This window comes from Pteropus vampyrus, unplaced genomic scaffold (genome assembly GCF_000151845.1).
Source record: "Pteropus vampyrus isolate Shadow unplaced genomic scaffold, Pvam_2.0 Scaffold46, whole genome shotgun sequence".
Lineage (NCBI taxonomy): Eukaryota > Metazoa > Chordata > Mammalia > Chiroptera > Pteropodidae > Pteropus > Pteropus vampyrus.
This window is the reverse complement of record NW_011888827.1, coordinates 5,399,360-5,426,073: the sequence shown is the minus strand read 5'-3', so window position 1 is coordinate 5,426,073 and position 26,714 is coordinate 5,399,360. Positions and strand designations below refer to the sequence as shown.

General features: G+C 34.7%; 1 protein-coding gene across 1 annotated transcript; it reads left to right on the top strand.

Annotated features, from left to right (window-relative positions):
• The first annotated feature begins 2,230 nt into the window (after positions 1–2,230).
• On the top strand, positions 2,231–25,115 carry FAM160B1 (family with sequence similarity 160 member B1). Its single transcript, XM_011359261.2, has 16 exons — positions 2,231–2,480; positions 4,589–4,758; positions 6,618–6,722; positions 7,165–7,287; positions 9,856–10,158; positions 10,344–10,540; positions 11,631–11,745; positions 12,287–12,363; positions 12,439–12,631; positions 12,812–12,981; positions 13,356–13,499; positions 14,345–14,435; positions 16,473–16,616; positions 21,165–21,305; positions 21,646–21,749; positions 21,847–25,115. The coding sequence occupies exons 2-16, from the start codon at positions 4,639–4,641 to the stop codon at positions 21,950–21,952; spliced, it is 2,133 nt and encodes a 710-aa protein (XP_011357563.1). The 5' UTR covers positions 2,231–2,480; positions 4,589–4,638; the 3' UTR covers positions 21,953–25,115.
• Positions 25,116–26,714: the final 1,599 nt, after the last annotated feature.

Genomic DNA, 26,714 nt, shown 5'->3' with positions numbered 1-26,714 from the left:
AGCAATAGCTATATCATTCATTTATTCACTCAGTAAGTGTTATTGAAAGGTTACTATTATGCCATCACTGAGTTGGAAACTGGGGATTTAGTGATGAAAAAGATGACACAATCTCAGCCCTCCTAGAGTTTATGACCTAGTGGAGAAGTTGGATAATTCAACAATTATCAATATGGGATAAAGGCTAGGAGAGAGCAAGTGGACTGGTAGAGGGTGCCAGATGCATGTGTGGAAAAGACTATGTCCTAGGCAGAGAACAGAGCAAGGGTTCCCGATAAAGCAGTGTGCAAGTGAGGCATTCGTGTCAGTTTGTGGTTGAGATAGTAACTATGAATTTTCAAAAATTTATCTCTATATTGTAAAAAGTGAACTCAAATTAGAATCCTCTCATGATGATTCACACATCTCTTCCCCACTTTTTTTAACCCAGAGCATAAATGTTTTTATGCAATGGTAAACAAGTAGTTTGCGTGTTAGAATTAGTATGAAAGAGGCAAGTTTACCAGGAAGTTTTACATAAATAAGGAAATTTATTCATGTTTGAACAAGGTATATTACTAAACCGAGTTATTAGCTATTTAGAACTGCTTCACTGTCTCTTTTAATAGATTTTTTTTTCTTTAAATCAGACTCCTGGAAGAGAGATATTCATAAGTAAATATTAGCATCTTGCTTTGGATTCGACTGTAACAGCAAAGGTCCTGACACAAATCCTGTAAGACTCTGATTTAGTGACTTACCTTGGAAATAAAGTCCCATGGGTAAAATAATTTGGAACAAGGATGCTATAATTCAGTATATACCCAGGATGTTCCCTTGAAAAAATGTGACAAATCACACTTATATTTAAGTAACTAGGTACATTTCTTGAAACACCAGATTTCATTTGTGTTTGTCCTGGTTATTAATACATTTACCTATATATAGCTGGTGTATAAAAAACCAGTTCTAAAAACCAAGAGAAATTTTATATGTTTTGAAGAAGATTCTAAAATCAAGTAGCTGATTAAAACAGATTTTTTATCTGAAAATTTCAGGAAGATTATTTTCTCAAGTTAACGCTTTCATTCTTGTTTTTCTTTATAATTTTTTCCCTCCCCGTGTTCTTCTCGAAGTATAGTAATCCCAAAGTTTTTAACTCCTTTGTTAAAGATCTTAGAGTCTTTTAAAGTTTTTCATAGCATTCTGTTTGAAAGTAAGATGACTACATATATTCTCTTAATCGAGTGTTAACTCAGGAATAGATGCAAATAGGCAAGCATAGAGGAACTAGCATTAAGATGATCATTACTGACAAATTTTCAGGTCTGTTTTTTTTCCTAAGTACATTTCATCTTCTGGATTGAAACATGTAAGGTGTCTATGACCAGTGTTTATAATTTGCCCAATAGTGTAGAAATTGTTTTGATAGTGTTTCGGACTTTGAGTTCTTTGCCGGGAACACCAAGAAATCAAAATGGAACAAGTAGTAGGACAGGAGGAACATGACCTCTTAGGTCATCTGTTTAGACGAAGTGTATGAAATTGGAAGTTTACTCTGCCATATTTAGGTTCCCAGAACAGAAACCTATTTGTTCTTAAGTAAGCTGGGTCAACTGTACTTTCTGACCAAATTCATTGACGATACTGGGACTGGGGGAGCATTCTCTCTTTAAGGAAAAGAAAAGGTACAAGGTGAATCCAAGTCTCTTTCTATTTACTTAACACACGTTTGAAATACTCATAGGTTCCTGAAGGGGTATAATTTTGGTCCTAAAACTTCTGAAGTAATTTCAACGCTAAAATGTAAAACATTTTGACTTCGTGGACTTTAAATTGATAGTATCTTGTTCACGTAGTTATTTTGCTGAAAATACGCTCTGCCTAATCTAGGGTTAAAAAAGAAAAGATTTACATCTCTATGTCACTGAAAGTAGGAAACAGTTTTAATCAGATTACAGGGTTGACTTTGGTATATGTTCTTCAGTGGTGATGTGTAACTAATTACATAGCAGCTTTTTACTGTTTTGCATTTCAAAGTCCTAGGTACAAAGATTCTTGGTTATTGGTAATTTCATTTTCCTGATATTATAGTAATAGAATATTGTGTGTTTTTATTTAACACTGTTACTTTTGAAGCCATATCTAGTTACTAGTTTCAAGGGAGGGAAAAAAATAGTGTAGCTTAATAATAATGTTAAATATATTTTTCCTCTTAATAAATAATTTTTACTTTCTTGGGTTTGATTCATTTAGTTTCTCTTTGATATCTGACATGTGGAAGCAAATTAAAGCTCACCTCTTATTTTTATGTTACTTTCACATCATTAGTAGACAAATATAGAGTTCTACTTTATGGGAAACTTTCATTGCCATCTTCTTAATCGCTGTGGTCTTTGTGTGCGTGTGTGTATTTGTGTAGCTGGCACCTTCTCTTCCTTTACAAGAAGATTTCGTTTATCACTGGAAGGCGATCACCCATTACTACATAGAGACTTCAGGTAAGAAACAATGCTAATGTTAATTAAACAGAAATTTGTGAAATACTAAATTTATTTCAAATTAGTTTTCAAAGTTATTTTATATTTAAATTTATAAACCATTTATTTTACTTTTAATTCCTCTTTTAGATTTATTAAAAATATGTATCTGTTGAGCACCCACTATGTGTAGGCATTGTTCTGGGCACTGGAGGATAGGCAGTCAAACAGACAAACTCTATAACCGAGCTAATATATTGATTGGGGAAAGCAAACAATAAACAAACAAATACATATAGTGTCACATGATAACTGTTAAGGAGAAAATGAGGCAGGCCGAGGGAGATGGAAGTGTGTGCTTGAGGGAGTGGGTGGGCAGTTGGCTATATGAGGTTAGAGAAGGCCTCATTGCCTGAGGTGACTTCTGAGCTAAAGTCCGAGGGAGAGAGGAGGCAAGTCTGGGGAGTATCTAGGGGGAAAGTTCCAGAAAGAAGACCGAGCGCACAAACCCTGAGGCTGGAACGTGCAGTACGCCCGGCATATTTTTGGAACTACAGGAAGCCAGCGTGGCTAGAGTGAAAGTGAACGAGGAAAAAGCGGTAGGAGATGACATCAGGCAGGTTGGGAGTGGAGCGCAGATTCACACAGGGCCTCGTAAGCCATGGTAAGGGCTTTGGCATTTACTCCAAGGTGGGAGCCCATTAGAGGATTTTGAACAGAGGTGTAACCAAATCTGTTTTAAAGGAATCAGTTTGGCTTCTGTGAAAATTTAGATTGAAGGTATGCAGAGGTGAAGCTGGTAGAACAGTTAGGGAGCTACTGTAATGGTTTGAGATGATGGTGGCTTAGACCTGGGTGCGGGTGCTAGGAAGTGATTGTATTCTGGATGTATTTTGAAGGAAGCTTTTTTGATGGATTGGATATTGGGTAAGAGAGAATAAGAGTCAAAGATAACTCCAAAGCTTTGGGCATATGCAGTTGGAAAAGGGCCACTTATGAGAATGGGGAGACTGCAGCAGGAGCAGGTTTGTAAGAGAGTTTTCAACATATTAAGTTTGAGATGCCTTTTATCTCTCCAGTTGGATGTGTCAAGTAGACAGTTGGAAATTAGGCATCTGTAATCCAGAGAGATATGAAATTGAGAGTCATCACACGGGAGTAGGGTTTAAAGCCATGAGACTAGATTAGATTATCTAGAGAGTAAGGATAGATGGAAGAGAGAAGGTGTTCAGGGACTGAGACCTTGGGCTCAGTGTTTAGACGTTAGGAAGGTGAGAACAATAGCAAAGGAAACTTTGCTTTTGCCAGTGAGGTGGAAGACAACCAAGAGAGAATGGTGTCTAGATGCTAGATAGATTGCTCGCTTTAGTGTAAGTATAAAGTGCAGCTGAGACATGGAGCAACAGGTGGAGGGGGATGAAGTGTCAAAAGAGGGTTATTATTTTTTTAAGGTGGAAAATATTGCAATTTAGTATTCGATGGGAATGATATAGTAGAGGAAGAGGTGGGTACAAGATCAGATGAGAAGCAACTTTCACTTTGGGAATAGCTGTGTGTTAAAGAGTAAAGATGTGGAAATTTTTAATAAAGCATTTTTCTTTGGGCTCCTCATAGATAGAGATGAATTAGGGGCATTAAGTATCTGACTTCTCAGTGTTAAGAAGTAGTGCAGTAGCAGTCAAAGCAGAATTTATCCTCTACACTGTCTAGGTTATTCAGCTTACTGTTCAAGGCCAACCTGTTTTTATATAAAGATACTTAAAATTCAGACCTCTTGAACTGGCTAATTAAAAAAAATTTTTTTTAATTACAAGTGCATACAGCACTCTGATATTACGTGTGTTTTTCTTTATCATGTTCCCATTTCCACAAAAATGGCTCTTATTTCTAAATTATTCTGCAGGAAAATTAGCTTGTAGAATATATTCCAGAATATTGATTCAGTTTTTTAATAAGATGGCAAGAGCATCATCTAAATTCTAGCAAAGATGATTATACCATGAGTATAACCCTCACTTAGGTTTGTAGTTTGATTTTTTTTTCAATTTGAATAAGAATAGAGAAATATAAAGAGTATTTTAGGTGCAAATATGCAGCTTAAAAATGTTCAAATGTTTTTTATTGTTTAGATGACAAAGCCCCAGTCACAGATACAAATATTCCATCTCATCTGGAACAGATGTTAGATATATTGGTACAAGAAGAAAAAGAACGAGAATTTGGAGAGACGGGGCCATGTATGGAATATTTACTTCATCACAAGATCTTGGAAACATTATATACCTTAGGGAAAGCTGACGTAAGTGCCTAATCCACATCACCTTCTCTGGCGTGTAATCCATGCATTAAGGTCTTAGAGATAAGGCAGCCGCCCAGTACTAAATTTAATTATGGAGGTATGTACTAAGCATGACAGGATTTAAGTCAGTATATGAAACAAAGAAAATTGTGCAGCCTATATGAATATAACTTTCCATAGAGATAGCAAACCTCCCAAATGCTCTAGACAACAATTGGTACTAAGGCTGCTTAGAATTACAGTATAAACGTTTATGAAAATAAACTCAAGTACATGTGCTTAGAATCGAAGGAAATGAGAAGGAATCCAATGAAAATTGGGTTACAAAAATAGGAATTATTTTTCATAATCTTGAATGTCACTGATTATTCTGACATTAACTCTACTGATGTGTGGAGGAAATTCAAGTTTTTAGGCCTAATGAATCTTGAGAAATCTTTGCAAAGCTAATATTATATAAACAATATTCTGTAAAACTTTCAATACTTATAAAGACAGGTTTCAAACCATGTGCCGGTGTGAGGGAAGGGGAGGAGCTTTGGGTTTGGGTTAGGGGGCCTGGCTTGGTCGCTAATATACTGTGACCTTCAGCACTTCCCTTTGGTTAATCTTCCCTTCTCTTTAAAAACAAGGAGGTGATGACCAGTGGCCTCCCCAGCTCTAAAAATCTGCGATTCTGTTCTGTGAATTTCTATATGTGAAAATCAAACTGATAAGAAAAAACTAATAGACATGTTTAAACACCAAATAAAGTTATGAATAGTAGTATTAAAGACAAGTGCCTTTTAACTAATCTATGATACCAGTTCACTTTTAATTCGGTTCATTCAATTTATATTTTCTAGGCACCACATCTCCCTGATACCTTGCAATTCATTCCCCTCCCCGCTTCTTTTTTCTTGTCTTTTGGAGAGAGGGGTTGTACGACATTAAGTTGAATAAATATTGATTTTTGAGCAAATGTTAGTAATTGTACTAGTAGTAAATTTATTTCGATATAGGTGATTGTAACTATTAGTATTTTATTTGAATAATGTAAGGTATTTGCTATCTTAGAAAATGTTGTGCTTAAGATTATAGTTTATACTATCTCCAGATAGCACATCTGTGATGATGCTTTGGAAATACTACTCATCTTGGGATTGTATTTTAAATGTGAGGCAATATAAGGTAGGTTAATTATAGAACATATAACGTTAATTCATACTCTCTTAATCCACAATGTGAGGTCTCATCAGGTTTACCTACTTTTCAGCAAATATTTAAAACAGCTGGCATGTTATAAAAACTTCTCTATTAAATATTAATTGCCTTTAATAATCATGATGTAAATAATTTCGCAACTAATTTAAAACAGCATTATTAGAATAAATCACAGCAGTTTATACCATAGGAATACTTATATTCACATGTATGTGTTAGAAGGTTTTATTTACTCCTGCATTTATATGATAGAAAGTTATTGATTACTTGTCATTAGTGTAAGGAACAAAATTCTGGCTTTACTTTGGCCAAGGAGTTAACTATTAATTGTTTCATGTTACCGTAGCATTTTAGAATATAAACATATTGACATTGCCTGAATCAAACTCCAATCTCAACTGGGTCTTATCACCATGCTGTTTGTAATTACATCAATCTCTGGTCCCACATACTACATTATAGTCCCAGATGTAATTTTATTTCTTGAATACCAGTCATTAATATTTAATTGAGAATTTTATTCTGACTAATTGCATTGACTTTTGAGAGTCGAATACATTCACATACATTGTCTCTTCTATTTTTTAAGCTTTTGTGTAAGTGTATTTGTGTTGTCTACTCTTTTCCTGTTTGCTCTCCTCTCTTCCCATACTCAGTGTCCTCCAGGAATGAAACAGCAGGTTTTGGTATTCTACACTAAGCTTCTGGGGAGAGTCAAGCAGCCACTACTTCCACACATTAACGTGCACAGGCCAGTGCAGGTATTTTGTTCTCCTCCCATAAAATTATTTGGTTCGATTTGTTATAGATATAATTATATATGATTTTTCTAAGAGTAAAAATAATAAAGGAAATTATTCTAAAAATAACATGCAAATTAACAAATACTCGAGTTTTCATTATGTATGACATAGTAAATGTACTTTGTCTTTATATTTTCTAAAATTTTATACATTAATTTTTCCTTTTACTTATCTCTTATGACATCTCTGAGAGAGTTTTTTTATATATGTCATTAATTTTTTTAGGCTAATGTATTTGAAAAATTTACTACTAGTAAATTGATTTTGGTAAAGGTGATTATAAATAGTGGTCTATCTGAATAATGCATGTAAGTAGCCATCTATTTAAGGCAAATAGATGGCTACTTACATGCTTGTAAAAAATAACCTAACTTAAAACCTTTTTTAAAAAATTTGACAGAAATTAATTCGACTGTGTGGTGAAGTCCTTGCAACACCAACGGAAAATGAAGAAATTCAGTTTCTCTGTATTGTATGTGCAAAACTGAAAGAAGATCCCTATTTGGTTAATTTTTTTTTGGAGGTAAGGTATACTTATCAATTTTCGAAGTATGCTCATACTAAAATTATGAGATCGACTATTCACGTGTTTTAATGTTGATTATTACAATCTTCCTCGAATTAGAGTAATTTATATGCATTTTATTTTCTCCTGATGGTCAATAAGCTCCTTGAGGACAAGGACTCTGTCTCATTAACCTTTGGGTCCCTACAGATTCTCTAGTATCTAGCATAATGCATAATAACTGTTTAATTAACACATGCTAAATAAATGAATCGGTAGATAAATGTAGCTTTATTTCTTGGAAGTATAGTCATAAAAGTACTTTGAAGCTCTCAAGCATGTGTTCCCTGAAATCTAATCTGTGTTAGATTTATATTAGCTAATATATGTGTCTACTGTGGATTAAGTGCACATAGTAAATGAGTTAGAAACTGTCTTTGCCCTAAAGGAGTTTATAGTCTGGTGAGGAAGGTGAACACTAATATTCAGATACAGTACAGTGTGTAATCTAAAGTAGAGTAAGGTGGGTATTTTAGAAAAGATACATAATAAATGCGCTTTAAGTGTTTGTACAATGAAAAGATTATATCTGTTCTAGGTCATCAGTAAAGACTTCATGGAGGAGATTATCTTTGATGTGAGCCTTGACAGATGTTTACATAAGAATGGGTGCACGTAAATAAAAGAACGAGGTTAGAAAAGTTTATGTTGTGTTCAGGAAACAGTATAATTAGGATATGTGGTAAGAGAAGGGCTGCACAGATAGGCTAGGCCTTGCCAAAGGCTTTGAATGGCAGGATGAGCAATGTGTGCTTACTTGCAGTTGTTGGGGAGCCCTTGAAGATTTTTAAATGGGGATATTATTACATAATGGCACCTGTGCCTTAAGAAATTAAATTGGTGGTAGTGTCTTACACAGTGGATTCCTTTCAGAGAGAAAAGCAGGAACACTAACTCGGAAGCTGATGGAGTCACAAGGACTGTAACTAAGTTGGAAGCGGTGGGTTGGAATGAAGTGAATATATTCAGGAGATTCTCGAGGTAGACTCTGTGTGGTCTTGTGCAGGAAGCAGGAGAAAGGATGGTGAATGCCTGAAAGCCTGAACCCGTAAGGCTGCTGCTAATGGAAAGAAGGGAGCCCCCAGGGAGCTTATTTTGAGGGGAAGATGGCAATTTTGGTTCTGGATGCTTTGATCGTGATGGAGATAATTAGTCATCAGGTATTTGGTACTGCAGATCTGCGATTTGGGAGAGAAGTCTGGGTTTAAGAGACCCGGGGAGTTATGTGTACAAATGTGCTAGGGATGGATACCAGTGAAATCCCTTGAGTAGAAGGGAAACAGTTTCAGTGAGAACCAAAGTGCAAGAGTGAAGGCAGCAGTTTCTCGTCAGCTAGGGAGCTTTGTAGAACCGCAGATTCCTTGGCTCAACCTCCAGATATTCCCATTTAGCAGGTCTGGGCGTGGGGCCCAGGAATCTGCTTTCTTATCAAGCCTCACAGAAGACCATGATGACAACAGTCTCGGGTCACACTTTGAGAAGCATTAGTTTAAAGAGTGAGTTCCATCCTAAGATTATTCCTCCTCTTGCCATTCTGTCTGAGATACTACTCCCAACAACATTATTAGTGTTTTGATGGAATAAAATGTTTTACATTCATAAAGACTACTATGACACGCAATTAATTTCATAGGAAATTGAGAAGTTGTTTGGGGTATTTATTAAGTTCCATAGAATTGTTTTCTTTTAATATATGTGCTATGAGCTGAATTTCTCAAGAAGATGAGTCTAAACTATACTTTTAACAGCAATAAAAGTGATTCATAATAACTATAATATAACTTGGGAAGTAACTTTGAATTCATTCAGCATTTAATGCGCTTCTGTGATGGGCAAAATACTGTGACAAGCCCTGTGGAGAAGCTGGCTTATGATGAATTTAAACTTGTGTGTGTGATTTGATTTTTTCTCTTATGTTCAAATGGAAAGCAAGATAGTATTGCCTTGAAACTAATAATTTGCTCTACTTAGGATTCTCTTTGTATTTGGGTGTGGGTATGGTGGGGGGAGGGGCCAACATATCAAGTAAATCTTACTTTTGTCCTCAAAAACACTAATAAAAATGTCCTCAGAGTATTGAGTTCTTTTTATAGAGCGGGAGTATAAGAAGAAAAAAAAACTTAGAAAAGTCAGAAAACTGATCTTAGAAGAATTAACATTGAGGCTATATATTCTTAGTAGCCCAGTGATAAGCAAACAATTAACTTCAACTGAAACCTCCAAAATCTTTTTTCCTCACTAACATGAGTTATTTCAGTAGTAGCCAAATAGTTATCACTAATATTGTTCACTGCTTATGGTCAGTGTAAAACATTTTATAGATGATGTAAAGAGTGTGAGAAATACCTCTGCAGTTTTAAAATACCTAAAACACAGTTAAAGTCTGAGCATTTTCACTTGTCAAAAAATTTTCTCTATTGTTTAGTTGGCTAGACACTGAATGTTATAGAAAAAATTCATTAAAATATGATTTCTGTTTTATAAGGCTTTTGATGCAGATTTTACAAAACATGTATTCCTTTTCAGAATAAGTTGAAATCATTGGCTTCCCAAGGAGTTCCAAATGTAATTTCAGAAGACGCATTAAAAGGTCAAGATTCCTTGTCAACAACAGATCCAGGACAGGCCTGTCTGCCGGAGGACCTACTGTGTGGCGCTACTGGAGTGGAGCAAACAGAGTTAGAAGAAGATGAGCCTCCTCGTCAGATGGATGACCTGTCCACAAGCCTGGATAATCTCAGTGTCGCTTCCCTGCCGGAGGCCACAGTCGTTCGTCCAAACCAAGATTATAATTTAGTGAATTCTTTGTTAAATCTTACTAGAAGTCCTGTGAGTCATCATCTTTAATTTTTCCCTTAATATGATCACAGTTATATGCATTTAAAATAGAAAAAAAAAATCTGTTCATATTTTAGTGTAAGTCATCAGGTCCTTTTAAGTTAATTTTTTCCAAACTACTCATTGTATATCTGCTTCAAGAACTGAAGAGGCATGTGTCTGTTTTTCCCCCTCAGGATGGCCGAATAGCTGTGAAAGCCTGCGAGGGCTTGATGCTCTTAGTGAGCTTGCCGGAGCCTGCAGCTGCCAAGTGCCTCACTCAGAGCACGTGCTTGTGTGAGTTGCTGACAGACAGACTCGCCTCCCTGTACAAGGCCCTACCTCAGTCCGTGGACCCCTTAGATATCGAAACAGTGGAAGCAATTAACTGGGGGTAAGAACCATTATTTGTCTTTCCATAAAAGTGACTTCTTTCACCTGCACTTTGAAATCTCTTTCTGCTTTGCAAAGATAGAAATCTTTCATTTTGAAAAATGTAACATGACTAGTGATCATTAAATGGGATTATTTTTTGAATTTGTTATCAGTTAGTGGTAATGAATCGGTGTGGGAATAATCCAGCTGTTACAGTTAAGCTCCTTTTCCTTTGTCCTTTATAGTGATCAATTAAGACCTTAATTGCATTAGGGGCAATAACTTTGTGTTTTTTTTTTAATTCTTTGAAAAGTAATTTCCTTTTTTATAAATAAGTTCCACGGCCTCTAGAGCTGTCTCGTATATTTCAGGGTCTGCTTGTATAGAATGTCTTCCTACCTAGTTCTTTCACCCTTTCTCCCCATCTTTTAGGGGTCCCCACTTGATTCTCATAGGAAAACATGATTATTTTAGAACATTTGTAAGTTATTAAAAAGTATAAAGTAGCATAAATAAAATTACCCATGATCCTACCTACAAGCAATCCAATTTCTGACATGAGAACCTGTTACTGTTTTTCTGTATATTTTTAACCCTTTTTTGGTTTTTACTTGTTTCCTTCCACCCTGTATCCTGTAAACATCTGTAGAACAGACTCATTTGTTAACTCTGCTGCTATCTTGTTTATTTTAAGGCAGGAGGAGAAGCAGGCCAGTCACTTTTTTTTTTTGCAGATCCTCCTTTACCTTCCTTTTTTTCTATCCCAGTGTTGAGAGCCTCCAATTTTTCATTCTTTTTACTTGACCAAATTTGTGGCAGAAATATGAGGAGCTTGTTTAAATGGTTTTCTCTTGCAGCTCTATTCTGCTTTAGTCTCTCTCTTCTCACATGATGAGTAAAAATTATTTACAACTCTTATTTAAAAGATTTTCTCTTACCTTTGGCTTTCTTTTATAAAACCTTCTGGTAGATAGTCTCACAGCATTGCCTGTGTAAACATATCATGGTATAAGTTCATTCATTTGCCTTCAGTTTTCCATATGTATTGAGTGGGATGAATGCTTTTAGATAACTTCAGACTTAGCATTTCTTCTGTGTCCTTCCTACAGCTTGGACTCATATAGTCATAAAGAAGATGCTTCGGCATTTCCAGGAAAACGAGCCTTAATTTCATTTCTTTCCTGGTTTGATTATTGTGATCAACTCATTAAGGAAGCACAAAAGGTTTGAATATTTTTATTGGTTATGATCATTTAAAAATGTAAATGTCTATTAAATGAAATTTGAATCCTCAGTTTATATCCCCAAATATATCTTGATTGTCTTAGTATAGCGGTTAGTAAAATAAATAAAACCAAATAAAGTGTGTGTATATATATATATATGTGTGTGTGTGTGTATTATAACTCTAGAATAAATTACAACTTGAAGTTCTGGTTTTTGATTTCTTTAAGTATTGTAATATAGCCCTTCACGAGATAACATTTGCCTTCCTCCATAGCCTTTTTGGGAAGATGTTCATACTGTAAGGTGATTGGTAGAATATTTTATCCTGTTCGTCTTGTTCTGGAAACTTAGATAAAGTGTAAAGAACTTAATAACTAACATCTAACCTTGGTTCCTATGCCATCACCAATGTGGTCAGTAGGCAAGTTTATTTTCCACATTAATTCAAATGAAAGGTACAAATTGATTTATTGATGGTACAAATTAATCTCTTTTCCATTAAAAAAAAAAAGATAATGGTGATTGTACTGTATTCTAGACTGCTGCTGTTGCTCTCGCCAAAGCCGTTCATGAAAGATTTTTCATTGGTGTTATGGAGCCTCAGTTAATGCAAACGTGAGTGGCCTCCTTAAAAAAAAATTACTGTGTTTATGTTATTTTTGCCCACTAATTACCTGTTTGTTATGCCAGTTCTGAGATGGGTATTCTGACGTCAACTGCTCTGCTTCATCGCATTGTTCGGCAAGTAACCTCTGACGTTTTGCTTCAAGAAATAGTGTTTTTTATCCTTGGAGAACAGAGAGAACCAGAAACTGTGGCAGAAATTAGCAGACATCCTTTAAGACATAGGTTAATTGAACATTGTGATCACATATCTGATGAGGTAAGTTATGTAATGATTTATAATTCGACTTAAATACTGATTTTGATATGCTCGTGATGTTGTGAATATAGCCTTTTTATTACGTGGCTTTAAAAATTGAAACCATGACGTACAAGAGGGCAAGAAGAGTAATTTATTCAAAGATATTTTTCAGTTATCCGTTATATTCTTTCGTTTCAGATAAGCATCATGACATTAAGAATGTTTGAACATCTTTTACAAAAACCCAATGAGCATATTCTTTACAACTTGGTCCTAAGAAATCTTGAGGAAAGGAATTATACAGAATATAAACCTGCGTGCCCAGAAGATAAAGACATGGTGGAGAATGGATTGATAGCGGGAGCAGTGTAAGTTTCTATCCAGCTCTGTGAGTTTAGCATTTCATATAGAAACATAAGTTTCTTACTTCTCTCCCTTATTCATAAAAAAGTAACCTCTTACAGTTTAAAAGTTTTTAAAAATGAAATTTAGATGTCTTGATATTAATGTCCTTTTAAAATACAAATGATATTATCTATTCATTAAACCGAACAAAATCACTATATTCTTGAGTTAGATGTTAGTAGAAAATGTTGCCTTCTCTATAAAATATAAATACATTATGTTTTATTTTTTTAATAAAATTTTGAAAGAACGAAATTACTTCTAAGAACATAGCAGAGAATCTTTTCATTTAGAAATATAATAAAATTTTTTTTATACATCATTAAATTAAACTTAGAGATCTGGAAGAAGATCCATTATTTACTGACATTTCACCAGATAACACTTTGTCAAACCAAGAGTGGCTTAGTGCTTCACCTCCCGCTACTCCAGACCACCCCAAAAATGACGGGAAAACCGAAGTCCATAAAATTGTAAATAGGTGAGTTGCTACAATAATCCGACTTACATCTCTTCGACTTGTCCTTATAATTTATTACAGAGTTATATATTATGAAATCAATCTTCTTTTATCCTAAAGATTATGTCAGCTTTTTGTCATGCTTATGTAGCAGGTGAGAGCCTGGGGACAACAACCATAGCAAAGAGAAAGGCTCTACTTCACATGGAAATAAAAACAAGTAGCAGTGGTTAAACAGACCTTCAGAGTACGCTCCTTTTTTATAAAAAATTTTAAGTAATTCCCAGTTGGAACAACATTGAGAATTTCCAGTTGGACAGATTATACTCATTAGACATGTATTCATGTATGCTAAGCGAAGTGTTACTCTTTTTGTTAGTTGGTGTTTTATGTTTTTTTTTTCTTTTTTAAGTGCCCTTCCTATGACAATTTTCTTATTTTTCTTCCTTTGCAATGTTGTTACTCATATGCCTGGTTCTGGCAGATGACTTGAGAGAAAATTACAGGTGGCTAAATTAGGGTACATAAAAATCTTAAGTTCAAATACTTAAAAGACAGTTTTATTGAGATTAACAAATATCATGGCAATCCGTCATTATGCTATAATGTAAAAAGAAAGTCATTTTTGGCTTCTACTTTTAAGTGGAATGAGTAATTTCTTAATAAAACCTTTAAAATAATGAAGACGTATTTAATCAGTGAATTATAAGACTGATTTAAGCTAAATACTTAACAAATAATTTTATTTTTCAAGTTCCCACTTGCATTAATACTTGACTAAACTGAAGATATCACTAGATAATATATTAAAAGATAATGAATTATGAGAGTGTTTATGTTATTGATTATGGCTTTTTTCATTTAAGTTTTCTCTGTCTGGTACCGGATGAAGCAAAATCATCCTACCACGTTGAGGGCACTGGATATGACACCTACCTCCGAGATGCTCATAGGCAGGTAAGTCTAGCAACTAATTTTTTAAAATGAAACCTAGTGAGAACGCACACACACACCTTGTCACATCGCCCAGAGTCATCTCTCCACAGGTTTCCCTTTCTCTGCAAGACCCGAACTCCATTCTCAATACTTTAACTTTCTCCAAATGACCTTACTTTTCATTTCATTGACTGTGTATCTGTATCTCAAGATTTCTTTATGTTGCCTCTTCCCCCTCCTTCTCTCTTCTCTTTTCTTTCTTTCTGTGCTTGACATTATTATCTCCCCCAAATCCTTTCTCTTACCGATCGAAAACATCTTTAAATGATTCTAGCTACCACTATCCTTGCTCCCAATCCCCAGGCTATTGTCCTTTCCTCTTTTCCACAAATAACCTGTAAGTACTATGTCTTCTGTCACACTCTCAGCCCCTCCTCTGTCCCCTGCATTCTGGCCTTCTAGCTCCCTGACACTACTTTCTCAAAGCCCTCCTCTTAGTTATTTAATGGCCTTCTCACTGTCCTCTTTACTCTCAATAGCATTTTACATTTTACAGAATTCCAAATTTTGAAATGTTTCAAATCAGAAATGTATTTAATTTTCATTTAAATCCTTTGGATTTATGTATGCTGTTGTATATAAAAATTTGCATATGCCTGTGGTTAATTCATAATGCTTTCAGCCTGACTTCAAGTCCACATTACTACATGAATAATAAATGTACTTTCATGTAACAGTGAAGGCAGTAAAAGTACCAATCCCAGTAGTACCAACTGGACTTTTAAACTGCTTTTATTCTTTCTATAAAGTTTCATTTCCATTTTTTGATTACAAATGCAGTTATTAATATTTCAGAAATATTAGAAAACATAAAAAGGATAGAAAAAATTTTAACTATTACTTTCTAGGTCAGAATTTCAGAAATGTTAATGTGCAAATGCTTTACTAAATATAGGATGTGGTTTTATAAAGAAAATTGTATATGGAAAGCCAAATAATTTAAAGCTCACAATATATTGAAGAAGTTGGATTTTTATCATTTTAAATGTTTTCCTTTTAAAAGTTGAAGTTAGTGCTTCACGGTGAGAACATGTTTTGTTTTAATTTCAGGTAATTTCTAAACTAGAGAGGTCAAAGTAATTTTGCTTTATTAGATGAGGAGAATCTAAAAAAGGAAAGAAAATGGAAGAAAACCGTGCTGTAAATTTCTTTCATTTTGATTTAAGTAAATTATATATCAGGGAGGACTTTTAAAATTTAATTTTATTATGAGATATGTTTGTGCTTGTAAATATTCATAGTGTTTATTCCAGTGATAAACTCTGTGTAGTGAAGGACCAGTTTTATCATTTCCAATCGGTCACAACCCAACACTTTTAAAAAACATATTAAAAATGAATTACTAGAAAAATGAAAAGAACAAACACAAATTTTAAGCCTTGATTATTTTATTAGATTCGAAAGACATAAAATTTACTCAATTAAATTGCGATTGAAGTTTCTAGGTGCTTACACTTTGTTTGTGTGTTCATCGCACTGAATGGTAGCAGTTTGGGGACTGCCCTTTGAGCGGCACTTCTTCATCCGGTCAGAACAGCGTGCTTCATGCGGATACATGATAGGAAAGTCCAGCTTGCCTTCTCAGATGATGGGCATCTGTCCACCTATTAACAGTAACATTGGAGAATAGATTTGAAAACGTGGCTAGTACTTACTTTGCTTTTTAACTATTCTCTAAATATGTAATGAAAATAAGTAAAGGGTTAAATTCCTCTAATGGAAAAAGCAGAAGCACAGTGGTTAATGGGGTACTTTGGTAAACTTAAAATATCCTTTCGTTTCATCAACATATACTGGTACTGGTGATTATAATCTTACTTTGTACCGCTAGTTAGGGTGTTATCTGAGCCGTCTCTTCTTCTCCTATGGCACCTCACCTGGAGCAGACGTGCCACATTCAAATGGATTTTTATGTGGCTTTTTGAGGAAATCATTTCTAGTTCCTCTCAATGTGGTTTTGATTAGTTCTCCTTTAATGTTCTAAATGTTTGTTCCTAGTTCCGGGACTACTGTGCTATCTGCTTACGATGGGAGTGGCCTGGCTCTCCAAAAGCATTGGAAAAGTGCAATTTAGAAGCAGCTTTCTTTGAAGGTCATTTTTTGAAAGTTTTATTTGACAGAATGGGAAGAATTCTTGATCAGGTAATAAGTTTTAAAATACTAATCGGGTTCATCTCATCTTAATTTAGATCATCAGTAAATTCGTTTGATTGTTTTCTTAGTTTCTCCACTAGATGACTTTTTTGTACAGCTTGATTGCCAGCAACTAGTGGATTTCCAATGCGTTTGTTATGTTAAAAGCATTTATTTGGCCTGACAGTTGCTACAGAATTGAATATTTTACTTCTCATTATAGGCCACTGTCTTAATATCTTTAACATGTTTTGGAGGAGATTAGAGTGCTTTCCTTTAATGACTAACTTAGAAAACCTTTTAGTACAGTTAGACAGATATAACCTTGTAAAGTTCAATTCAGAAGACTTTAAATATTTCAAATTGAATCTTGAACACTCTGGTCTCGTTAAAATTACAGAACAGTGTTAGATGAAGCTGCTTCTTCAGACAAAGTTTGTGAATGATACTCATTTTTATAAGTGGGAGGTGAAATTTTAAAAAGTAAATTTATTTACTACAAAGTGGATAAAAATCATCATCAGCTGGTATGTTACTGTGTATGTTTCACTGTGAGAATATGACTGTCAGAATAAATGAATATGGGATTATATAATCCCTCCCTCCCTTCTTCTCATTGACAAAGCGATAGTTAAGCTTTAAAATGCCTTATATACTGGGATATACACTTAAAACAAAAGAACCTGATATAATACTTGCCTCAACATAGACATTGAGTTAACCAGTTTGGAATTTATTTATTTATTTGTTTGTTTGTTTGTTTGTTTGTTTATCTTTTAAGCGAGGCAACCCTTGGTTGACCTCACAGATTGCAAGGACCTTGTCATTTTACAATCCCTTATTTTATTTTATTTTTTTATTTTTTTACGCCTACAGCACCTGGTCTTCCTAGGTGCTTCCTAGGAGACCTCCCATCCAAGTACTAGCCAGGCATGACCGTGCTTAGCTTCCGAGATCAGACGGGAGTGGGCTTGTTCAGGGTGGCATGGCTGTAGACTGGAATTAATGTAAAATCATATATTAAAGTACTTATTCCTTTTTAGCATTTTAGTGTTTATGCGATAGGGAGTTATAAAAGAAATTCACTGCATAAGCAGGCTATCTTTAATAACCAGAAAGCCAAGTGAAGAAATTATAATTCAATAAGTATTTCACTAGGTTAGACTTCAGTCAGTCCTCTTTCTGATAGTAATCAAAGTGATAGAGTAAGTCTTTTTTTCTTTTAACTTCTTAATAGCTTGTGCTGTATGTCTAGCATTTAGTTGTTTATTCATTTGTTTGTTTTATACTTAACAACCAAAGCATTCAAATCCAGCTGTTGTAGGTATTATGCTCTATACATCATGGCTGTATAACTTCCTAGGTAGCAGGGTTCATCAGTTTATTGTATTTTTTTGGTGCTGGTTTGCTAGGCTTAGTTTGGATCTGATTAAGCTAACATGCAAGAGACATTAACAATCAGCATCAAGCCAGCAATCTTTAGAAATTCTGACCAAAAGCACTAAAAAGGAATCTAAATTTTAAAAAGCAGTTTCTGAATTGAATCGAAAGATCCTCTTGGAGTCTTCATCACTGTTGAGTATTTTTTCCTTTAGTTCGTAGAGTGCTGACATGAACGGGTACATTGGAGACAGAATATTCCGAACTGCTTAAAATTCTTTTTTTCTCCACGAGATTTCACTTCACAATGCAGAGCTGATTCATACAGTATCTCAGTCATTCCTCCTATAACCCTGAGTGACAGGCAAAGCAGATTTCTAGTATTGTATATGAGGAATCCTTAGTTTCAGTTAATGTGACTTAACAGCTAATGAGCTATGGAGCTCAGCCTCAACCTTTTGTCTTTAAAACCCTGGATTTTCCAAGTCTTTTTTGGTAAGAACATTATATAGTCAGATCTCAAAGATAATCATGAGTCCTGGTATACTAAGCAGGCTCGGTTTAGCTTAATCTTTTCTAAATGTTTTTGCCGAGGATGATGTTTGCTTGTATTTTCTTAGTATGTATTCCTAATAGGGTCAGGATACCTAGGCTAATATTAAACATTTACTACAGATAATTAATAAAGTAGCTAATTTCTGCAGTTATCATTAAGAAGTTGTGACGTCAAGTATTCATGACACTATTGTGTTGTCACGGTGTTAATTTTTTTAAAATACCTTATAATGCAAACAGTGTTATTTTTAACTGTGGTCATTTTAAAAAGATAGTAAAATGCTAGGGTACATAGCAGAATATTAAGGATACCAGGAAAAATGTCGGAGGCCAACCTCTTTTCCCCGCCTTGACAGTGAAGAGTTTGACCTTGGGCAACTAACTTAGCCACTTGTCACATTTTTTATTCTTAGGGTGAAGTTGATGTTACTTGCCCTACCCACCTACTAAAATTGCTTGTAAGAATTAAATGAAAAAAGTAATCTAAAATATTTTTAAAAATACAAAATCTATTATTATTAGGTTATTAAGTATTATTAGAAATTTCAGAGACTGTCAAGTCATTGAGTTTTTTAAAAATTTCACTTAAATCTTATTGTTTGAAATATCTGCATATTTGGCCTTTAGTAGAAAGGTTAAGACTGAGTTTGCTGGTGACAGTTTGCTTCTAAGTCAAAGTTCATTGCCCTGAAATTCAGACTTTGTATTTAGTGTGAGGTCAGTCAAAAATGGGCCATGTGCATTTGACATGTCAGAAAAATCTGGTTAGCTTTCATTTCAGGTGAATACTGTAGAAAGTACAAATTAGAGGGATCCAAAATAGTAGATATAACACTATTAACAACCCCCCAAAAGGCTAGTTTGCTTTAAAATCATTACCAATATGAAATAGAGATCATTTCAGAGCATGGTGGAACAATTTCTATGTAGCTGAAACGTTAAAAAATAGTCTGCATCAGCCTCAAATCTCTTAAACAACCGAAGACAGATTCTTGTTCAAATAAATCTAAAAACCAAATAACATCATATAGAGAAAATAAAAGTTTAAGTGGCAATATAGCCTTGTTTAAAGCCAAATTTTTTGATTGATTTATTTAAGCACCAGCATATGGTGGAATTTAGTGACCTAAAAGTCTGAACTCCCTGAGATAAAGTCACATACACTACTGTACCACATTTTACCAAATGCATTCTTAAAGAATTTTTTGTTTCCTTGGTGCCTAAAATATAATGCGATTTCACTGTTTGTTATGAATTTAGTCTTGGAGAAGGCTGTTCTGTTGCAAATGTCATTAAGTATGAAAATACGCTCTTCGAACTATCCTTTAACAGGAATAGTATCTCCTTTCATTTATCTTGCTAAGAGTGACTCAAGGATAGGTTTTCTTCTTTCAGAAAATCTGTGTTCATGAATCTAGTGGTAAGTAAAAAAGACTAAAATTAGAATTATAACACAGGACTTGAGTTTTTGTTCATGTAACAGTATATTCGATATCTTCTGGTACATGTTCAAGCATTTGTTGTCCTCCGAACGCCAAATATTCACTTCTTACTTGGTATTCGTGATGATCAAGGGTTTAAAAGCTGCTCGGTGAATGAGAGTAAAACATTTGGATTCCATGGCTTGTGTTAACTTGGGCCTGATCATTTTTCCCTTCCCCATGCTGCAGCCTACGTTTCTCACTCATCCAGTCACCCAGGTTCTTCTCAACCTTCTCACTGAAGTCACTTTTGTTTCAGCCACAGTTTCCTTTGGCCCTTACAAGGCCGGAAAGGCTGAGAGATTTCTGTTGGAAGTTATAGGCACAGAAGTAGCGTCTCTTTTGTACAGAGCCTTTTGCTTTTATTTTGAAATACTCTGTAAAGCACCTCCAAGCTGCTTTCTATGAAGAATAAACAGATTAAAAATAAAAAACTAGAATTCAAGTAAAATTGTGATAATACATATTTAAAAAAATGTATGAGGAACTATGCACAGACATACAATTCTCTTGCAGTAAATGAGAGGAACCCTGTCTATAATCACCATTTTGAATCTTCCCATTCACTTTGAGGCACATAGTAGTCATTTCTACCCCCAAATACTCTTATTCCGTTGACAAGCTTATGTGATGTATTTATTTTATCATATACGTGCACATATGCTTTTGGTAATTGGTAGTAGTTGAATAAGTTATGAGATGAGGAATGTCATTCCTAAAATTAGACTACTGTATTTAAAAAGATTTTCATATGTTTCCATCTACCTTTGGTCTTATACTTAATGTATTCTCTGTTGTTTATAATTAATATTACATATGACACTGTTGGGTTTTGATGACCTGTGAACTATTTCGTTAATTTAAAAAACCTGCATAAAACAGAGACATTCTGACTATTTGTTTTTTCTATATGTTAAACGTATGCTTATTTTTTTTAGGAATTAGGACTACGTTATATGCACTTTGACTAAGATGGTGAGAGCTAATTTAGTTATAGGTATTTGCATTGTAGAAGAACGTGTAGAAGGAAGAATAAGATGGTAGATTTTCCTTTCTTGAAAGACAAATTGAAATGGTAAATTAAGTACTCAGGTATATAAGCATAAATAACATCAACTGTCTCTTTTTCACCTGTCCGTAGCCATATGATGTAAATTTACAAGTAACCTCGGTGTTGTCTAGACTCTCTCTCTTCCCTCATCCACACATACACGAGTACCTTTTGGATCCTTATGTGAACCTTGCTTCTGGCTGTAGATCTCTCTTCTCTGTAATCGTCAGGGTGAGTTATTAGTTTTATTATATTCTCTAGGATTGATAAACCTGTCCCAGTAACATCTTCATATCATTGTATGTAATTTGTGTCACATAATGAAAAATATGTATCTACTGTTTAGAAGCAATTAATTTACTACAAAATGTGGCAAAGAAAAATTTATTCTTTTAAGTGATGTATGTAACCTTTATATTTTAAGGAATAGATATGAGTCCTTTGTCAAAGACAGTTATGTGAAGAGTGAAAGGTGACATTTAGTAATAGGAAATGGAACATTTTTTTTTATCTTGGAAATCCCTATGTATTTGACCTCTTGAACGGAGTTCCTTCTGTCTCTGCAATGCAGGTGGTCGGAGACCTGATGGTTAGGATCCAGCGCATTCAAGACTTCACTCCCAAGCTCCTCTTAGTCAGAAAGCGATTACTGGGCTTGGAACCGGAAGGCCCTATGTAAGTCAGCGCCGTACATGGGGTTTTTATCTAAAAATTCCACCCAAACTTGACGATGTGCTAACATCGCAGTTGCCTGCCTGCTCTTGCCCTGCAGTATCGACCACATCACATTGCTGGAGGGCGTGATCGTGCTGGAGGAGTTCTGCAAGGAGCTGGCGGCCATCGCGTTTGTGAAGTTCCACGCTTCCTCCTCGCCGTGAAGAGCGCCTTCGGGTGACCAAGGGCACAGACCCGCTGTGTGCACCCATCGGAAAAGACAGTCCCACCCCGTGCAGAGAGGATAAAAAGCCCATGTAAATGAAGTATCGCTGTAAACTGGACAGAACCATTACGAACCCACTGAGTGGACAGTTTCAGTAAAATGTGGTCTAATGTTGTTTTCATTGGCTTTATCATAATGGTTCTATGTATAACATTGCACGTCCTTGAATTCAGGATACAATCAAAGGAACTTCAGGAAATAAGCATTTCTAATGCCTGTGTGAAAAGCTGCAAAATTTCTGATGTCATGACTTTGATGATATTTCTGTTATTTTAATATCCTTTTAGGTAGCAAGGCATTTTGACATTCTCTGGGACTCAAATGCTTATATTCTTTTGGATTAATAAGTAGCAAAAATAACTAATTTTATAACTTTTTAAGGTCAGAATTCTTATCAAAAAATATGAAAAAAAACTGTAAATGAGAAAAAAATACAATTCAGGGACCATCAAAGAGTTAATAAAATGTGTAGAGCACCATTAATTTTCTTCAGCTTTTCTAAAAATAACAATTTAATATGATAAAGAAATTCTTGATTAATATAATATATATATTTTTAAAGAAATGTTCTTTTACTCTTGTGCACATAGCCATGTTAGTGATTAATTTTCACGTATGGGTCCCAGTTTATTTAAACCTTGTCATTTTTGCAACAACGTTGAATTTGTGCTCACCGTCGATAGTATTTGCTAAAATAGTATGTTTTAATCTAATTCACATATTTTGGGTTGCGAACCATTTTTCTCTCCCTCTCTGAAGATTGTTGCATAAAGGTGTTTTCTAATTTGATTTTCTTGTTGAAATGCATGGTTATGTTCAGGTGGGAAACCGACTGATAACTCTTAGGCGGCAATCAAAATGCCAGTGTCCTCCTTAATGTTTACATTATTTTTTCATTTTGCTGAGGCTTTTGTTTTAAATGATTCTAAAAAGAGTTTTAAAAAAAAAACAGCCAACCAGTCTCTCCTGTTTACATGGTAAAGAATGGGTAAATTGGGTGTGTGAGTGACTGTGAATGGATACGCGCTTGGGGACGCGTGTGGCTGTAAAGCTGCGCTGTGCACGGCGTGCCTGGCCCTGAGCGACAAGCGGTGTTTGCTACTCCACTCTCTAGTCTTCCTTTCAGTGATGCTTATCACACAGATATTTCGTGGTTACGCTTTCTTCTTTTTTTTTTAGTTGAAATGTTAAGCAGCAGCACTTTCCTCTTTATCTTTCCATTTATTGATATTTGCAGACACAGACTATCACACTCTCTAGCTTGAAAAGAACTGTTGCTGCCCTTTCTAAGAAGTTGGTTTATGTAGCATGTTTGCTTATGTACAGTGTGTGGCGTGTTCATGGCAGCATGTTTTATACCTACTTCTAATTTCGATGTATTAGTTGCTCTGATTTATTTTCTTAGATTTTGCTATTTATTAAGAAAAAAATTGTCAAAACATTATGGATATTCTTGGCTTTAGAATGCTTCCCACTGTCAAAACAAGAAAAACTAAATTTCTGACTTAATGCAAATCTTTGTTAGCTCTTTCTGAGAAGTTTATTGAGCAAAACAATGGAAAAACAAAGGTAGGAGACAGATACGTTGTGCATGATTTTCTTCAAATGATTTTTAATGATGGAAAGACATTAAGTTTGCTGTATTTATTGATCAGCTTATGTAAGGAACCCTGCAGCATCTTCCATTTTAGAGGTAGTTGTAGTCTACTTTGGTGTAGGTGTAGTTAAAACAAGGCATTAGGAGATGTTAGACATTTCTTAATGTTTTCATAGCGTTTAGTAGGTGTAATAGCAGTGATGTGACCTCTCAAACCAAATACTATTTTATCTTTGATTTCACAATGGGACCTTATAGCTAATCCATGAAACCAAGCTCAGAAAAGCTTTAACTCATATTTTTTTGTGTGTATGCTGCTTCTTAAAACATAATTATTTTTCTAAGTTATTGTAATAACTGATTTATAATCAGCTAAAGCTTAAGGTATATTTTGTTTCTCTTTAAGCCCCTTCTTTCTTTTCTTCCTTCCTTCTTATTCAGACCTAGAGCCAGCACAAGTTCTCACAGTGAGTTAGATTTGTTGGTGAAACATTGTACTACATTATTAGTCTTTTGTTTTTATGGTCTTGCAGAAGCCGAATATTTCTGTTCCTCAGTACTTGTAAAACAGTGACTAAAATGCACTGTTGGGTAGAAAGTACCATCTTAACAATTGATTGCCAGAAGCAAGTTCCAAACTGAATTTGAGCCTTGCTTCGCATTGATATAAATAGGTATGCACATTTTTTTAAAACTTTCTAACAGTATAGTCTTTGGATTTATTTTTAGTAACGAGCCACATTCTTTACTTGATAGAACTCAGATTTCTCATTAGCCAATTATCATTGTAGTACTCACATTATAACTATGTAATGTTCTCGTATGTATCTGTGCAATATGGGAGCTATGAGTGGATTCATAGCTTTTTAGTTTAATTGTACATTATTGTGTGTGTACATGTGTATATATATGTGTGTGTAAATATATAAGGACCAAAATCTTCAGCTTGCTTACACTGTTGCTAGTGTAAAGATTGTTACACTTAATTTTACGGGGCACAAATTATGGAATTACTTCATAATTCATGGTAATATGTTTCCGTAAATTATTGCATTAATATACAATTATCATTTAATTATGAAGTTCATAGGTATTGACTGAAGTTACAGTGAAACGCTAAAACCACAAATTAACATGGTAGTTATATATTGGGTGGTACAGTTAATCAAAATATGCATGTCATTCTGACACTTGTGTTAAAACATGATAGATAATCATATTTGTGGGCCCTGTAAAATAGTGTTACTGTAATACTCTGTTTTGCCTCCTGCCTTGTTTACATTAAACAAAGGATATTTGGTAAATTTTTCTATTGAATATTGTGTAGGTTACTGACAGTGTTACCAGGGCCTAGAATTCTTGGGCCGTCTATGAAGAAACCCTTCAGATGGTGATTGTGCACCTACTATCTCTGCAAAGGGAGCTGTGATCAACTTTTTGTGCTAACAATGCATGCAGGACTAAGAGGGATAATCTAAAAATAAATAATGGAATTTAAACAAAATGTCTTCTTATATTTTTGCGGAATTCTAATTAGAAATGTTTTATTCACTGATAAGTTGAAAACAATAATTTATAAAACACAAAAAGGATATGACACACAACAATCAATAGGTCACTACAACATTGATTCCAGGGGAAAAACAAGAAGACATCAGAATATTTGTGGACGGGGATGTGTAGCTCATATAGATCACCCACGCGATTCCTTCTAGTCACTTCCCTAAAGAAAGGAATGTTTATACAAATCTTAGAAATTCATTCACTGTAAGCATTATTTCTTAATATAACACATAAAAACTTTTCTCTCTAACTGACCTTCAAATCAAGTAGACTCTAGGCTTATTCCATTCACTTGAGTATTTGCCAGAGTCGCTTAATTAGAAACTGAAACAAACATGTGACACATGGCACAACCAGAAAGAAAAATCTAGTTATTAATCCCACCTACTCACGATTCTTTCCAGCCAATGTTATTTAAATAGTTTTAATAGAAAATAAAGAGGATAACAGGTCAAAGATGCAGGGAGGTAAGGTTTGGGTGTTGAGTTGAAATGACCCTCTCTGCCTTGAGCTACTTCAAAAGAAAACCACGTTTTAAGAATGCATAATCAGATCGCCAGTCCAAAAATGCGGTTCAGACTGCTGTTCAGAATTTTTCAGTGTTTCATCTGGAAAACTAGTTATCTGGAGGGAATTTAAAGCCTTAATGTAAAATTCTTACGGTTGAAATTTTGTTAAGAGTCGCTCTCAAAATCCATACTGCTTTCTCAAAAGAAAAAAAAAATCAAGTAAAACAGTACATGACATTTTGATGCTGAATGATCCATGAAAGAAACGGAATAGGTTTTAGTTGGTCTTAAGCCAATTAGAGGTTGTCACGTATAGGCCTAGCTCGAAGGAGGCTGGTTAACTACATCAGGCAGATTCATCTAGGCCTGATTCATGTACACTCACTACTCTTATGGTTTGACTGTTTTGTTCATTAGAGATTTTTGTGTTATAATAGCATTTCTAAAGATGTATCAGAAATATGACACATGTCACCTCAAACCAAAATGAAATGATAATTTGGTTTATTCAGCAAACATTTTTTGAGAACTTTCTGTGAGCCAGGTTTTAAGGTACTAGGAAAAGAAGAAGCAATTTCTTCCCTCAGGAATTCAGTCTCGGAGGATTCAGACTGCTTACACAAATACAATATATACTGGTGAACACTGAAGAGAAACAGCACCCAAGAAGTATGAGTACAGGGAGAAGGAAGCAGTGTTGCAGATCATCTACAGGGAATATCACAACTCAAGCCTTGACAAAATTATATTGTTGCTGGTGGGTATAGATATGCCAGATATCCTGAGAGGTCATAACCATAATTCAGCTCAGCAGGAAATGGAAAACTGTATCCTATTATATTTACCATGGTAACTGTTCCCTTTCACTTTCGTGCTGAGATTGGTATAATGCACCAGCCCAAACAATTGCGCTTTTAGGCCCATATTTTTTTAGTTGATGAATAACAGTTAACTATTCTGATTTAAATTGTCTCTTTCTAGAACCATATTTATAGAAAGAAGGCAAAAAAGTCAACTGCAATGTTAAAAAC

Coding starts and splice junctions, on each gene's coding strand:
- FAM160B1 (XM_011359261.2), top strand. CDS start 4,639: ATGTTAGATATATTGGTACAAGAAGAAAAAGAACGAGAATTTGGAGAG. Junction 10,159..10,343: donor TAAATCTTACTAGAAGTCCT/GTGAGTCATCAT, acceptor TTTCCCCCTCAG/GATGGCCGAATAGCTGTGAA. Junction 11,746..12,286: donor TCATTAAGGAAGCACAAAAG/GTTTGAATATTT, acceptor ACTGTATTCTAG/ACTGCTGCTGTTGCTCTCGC.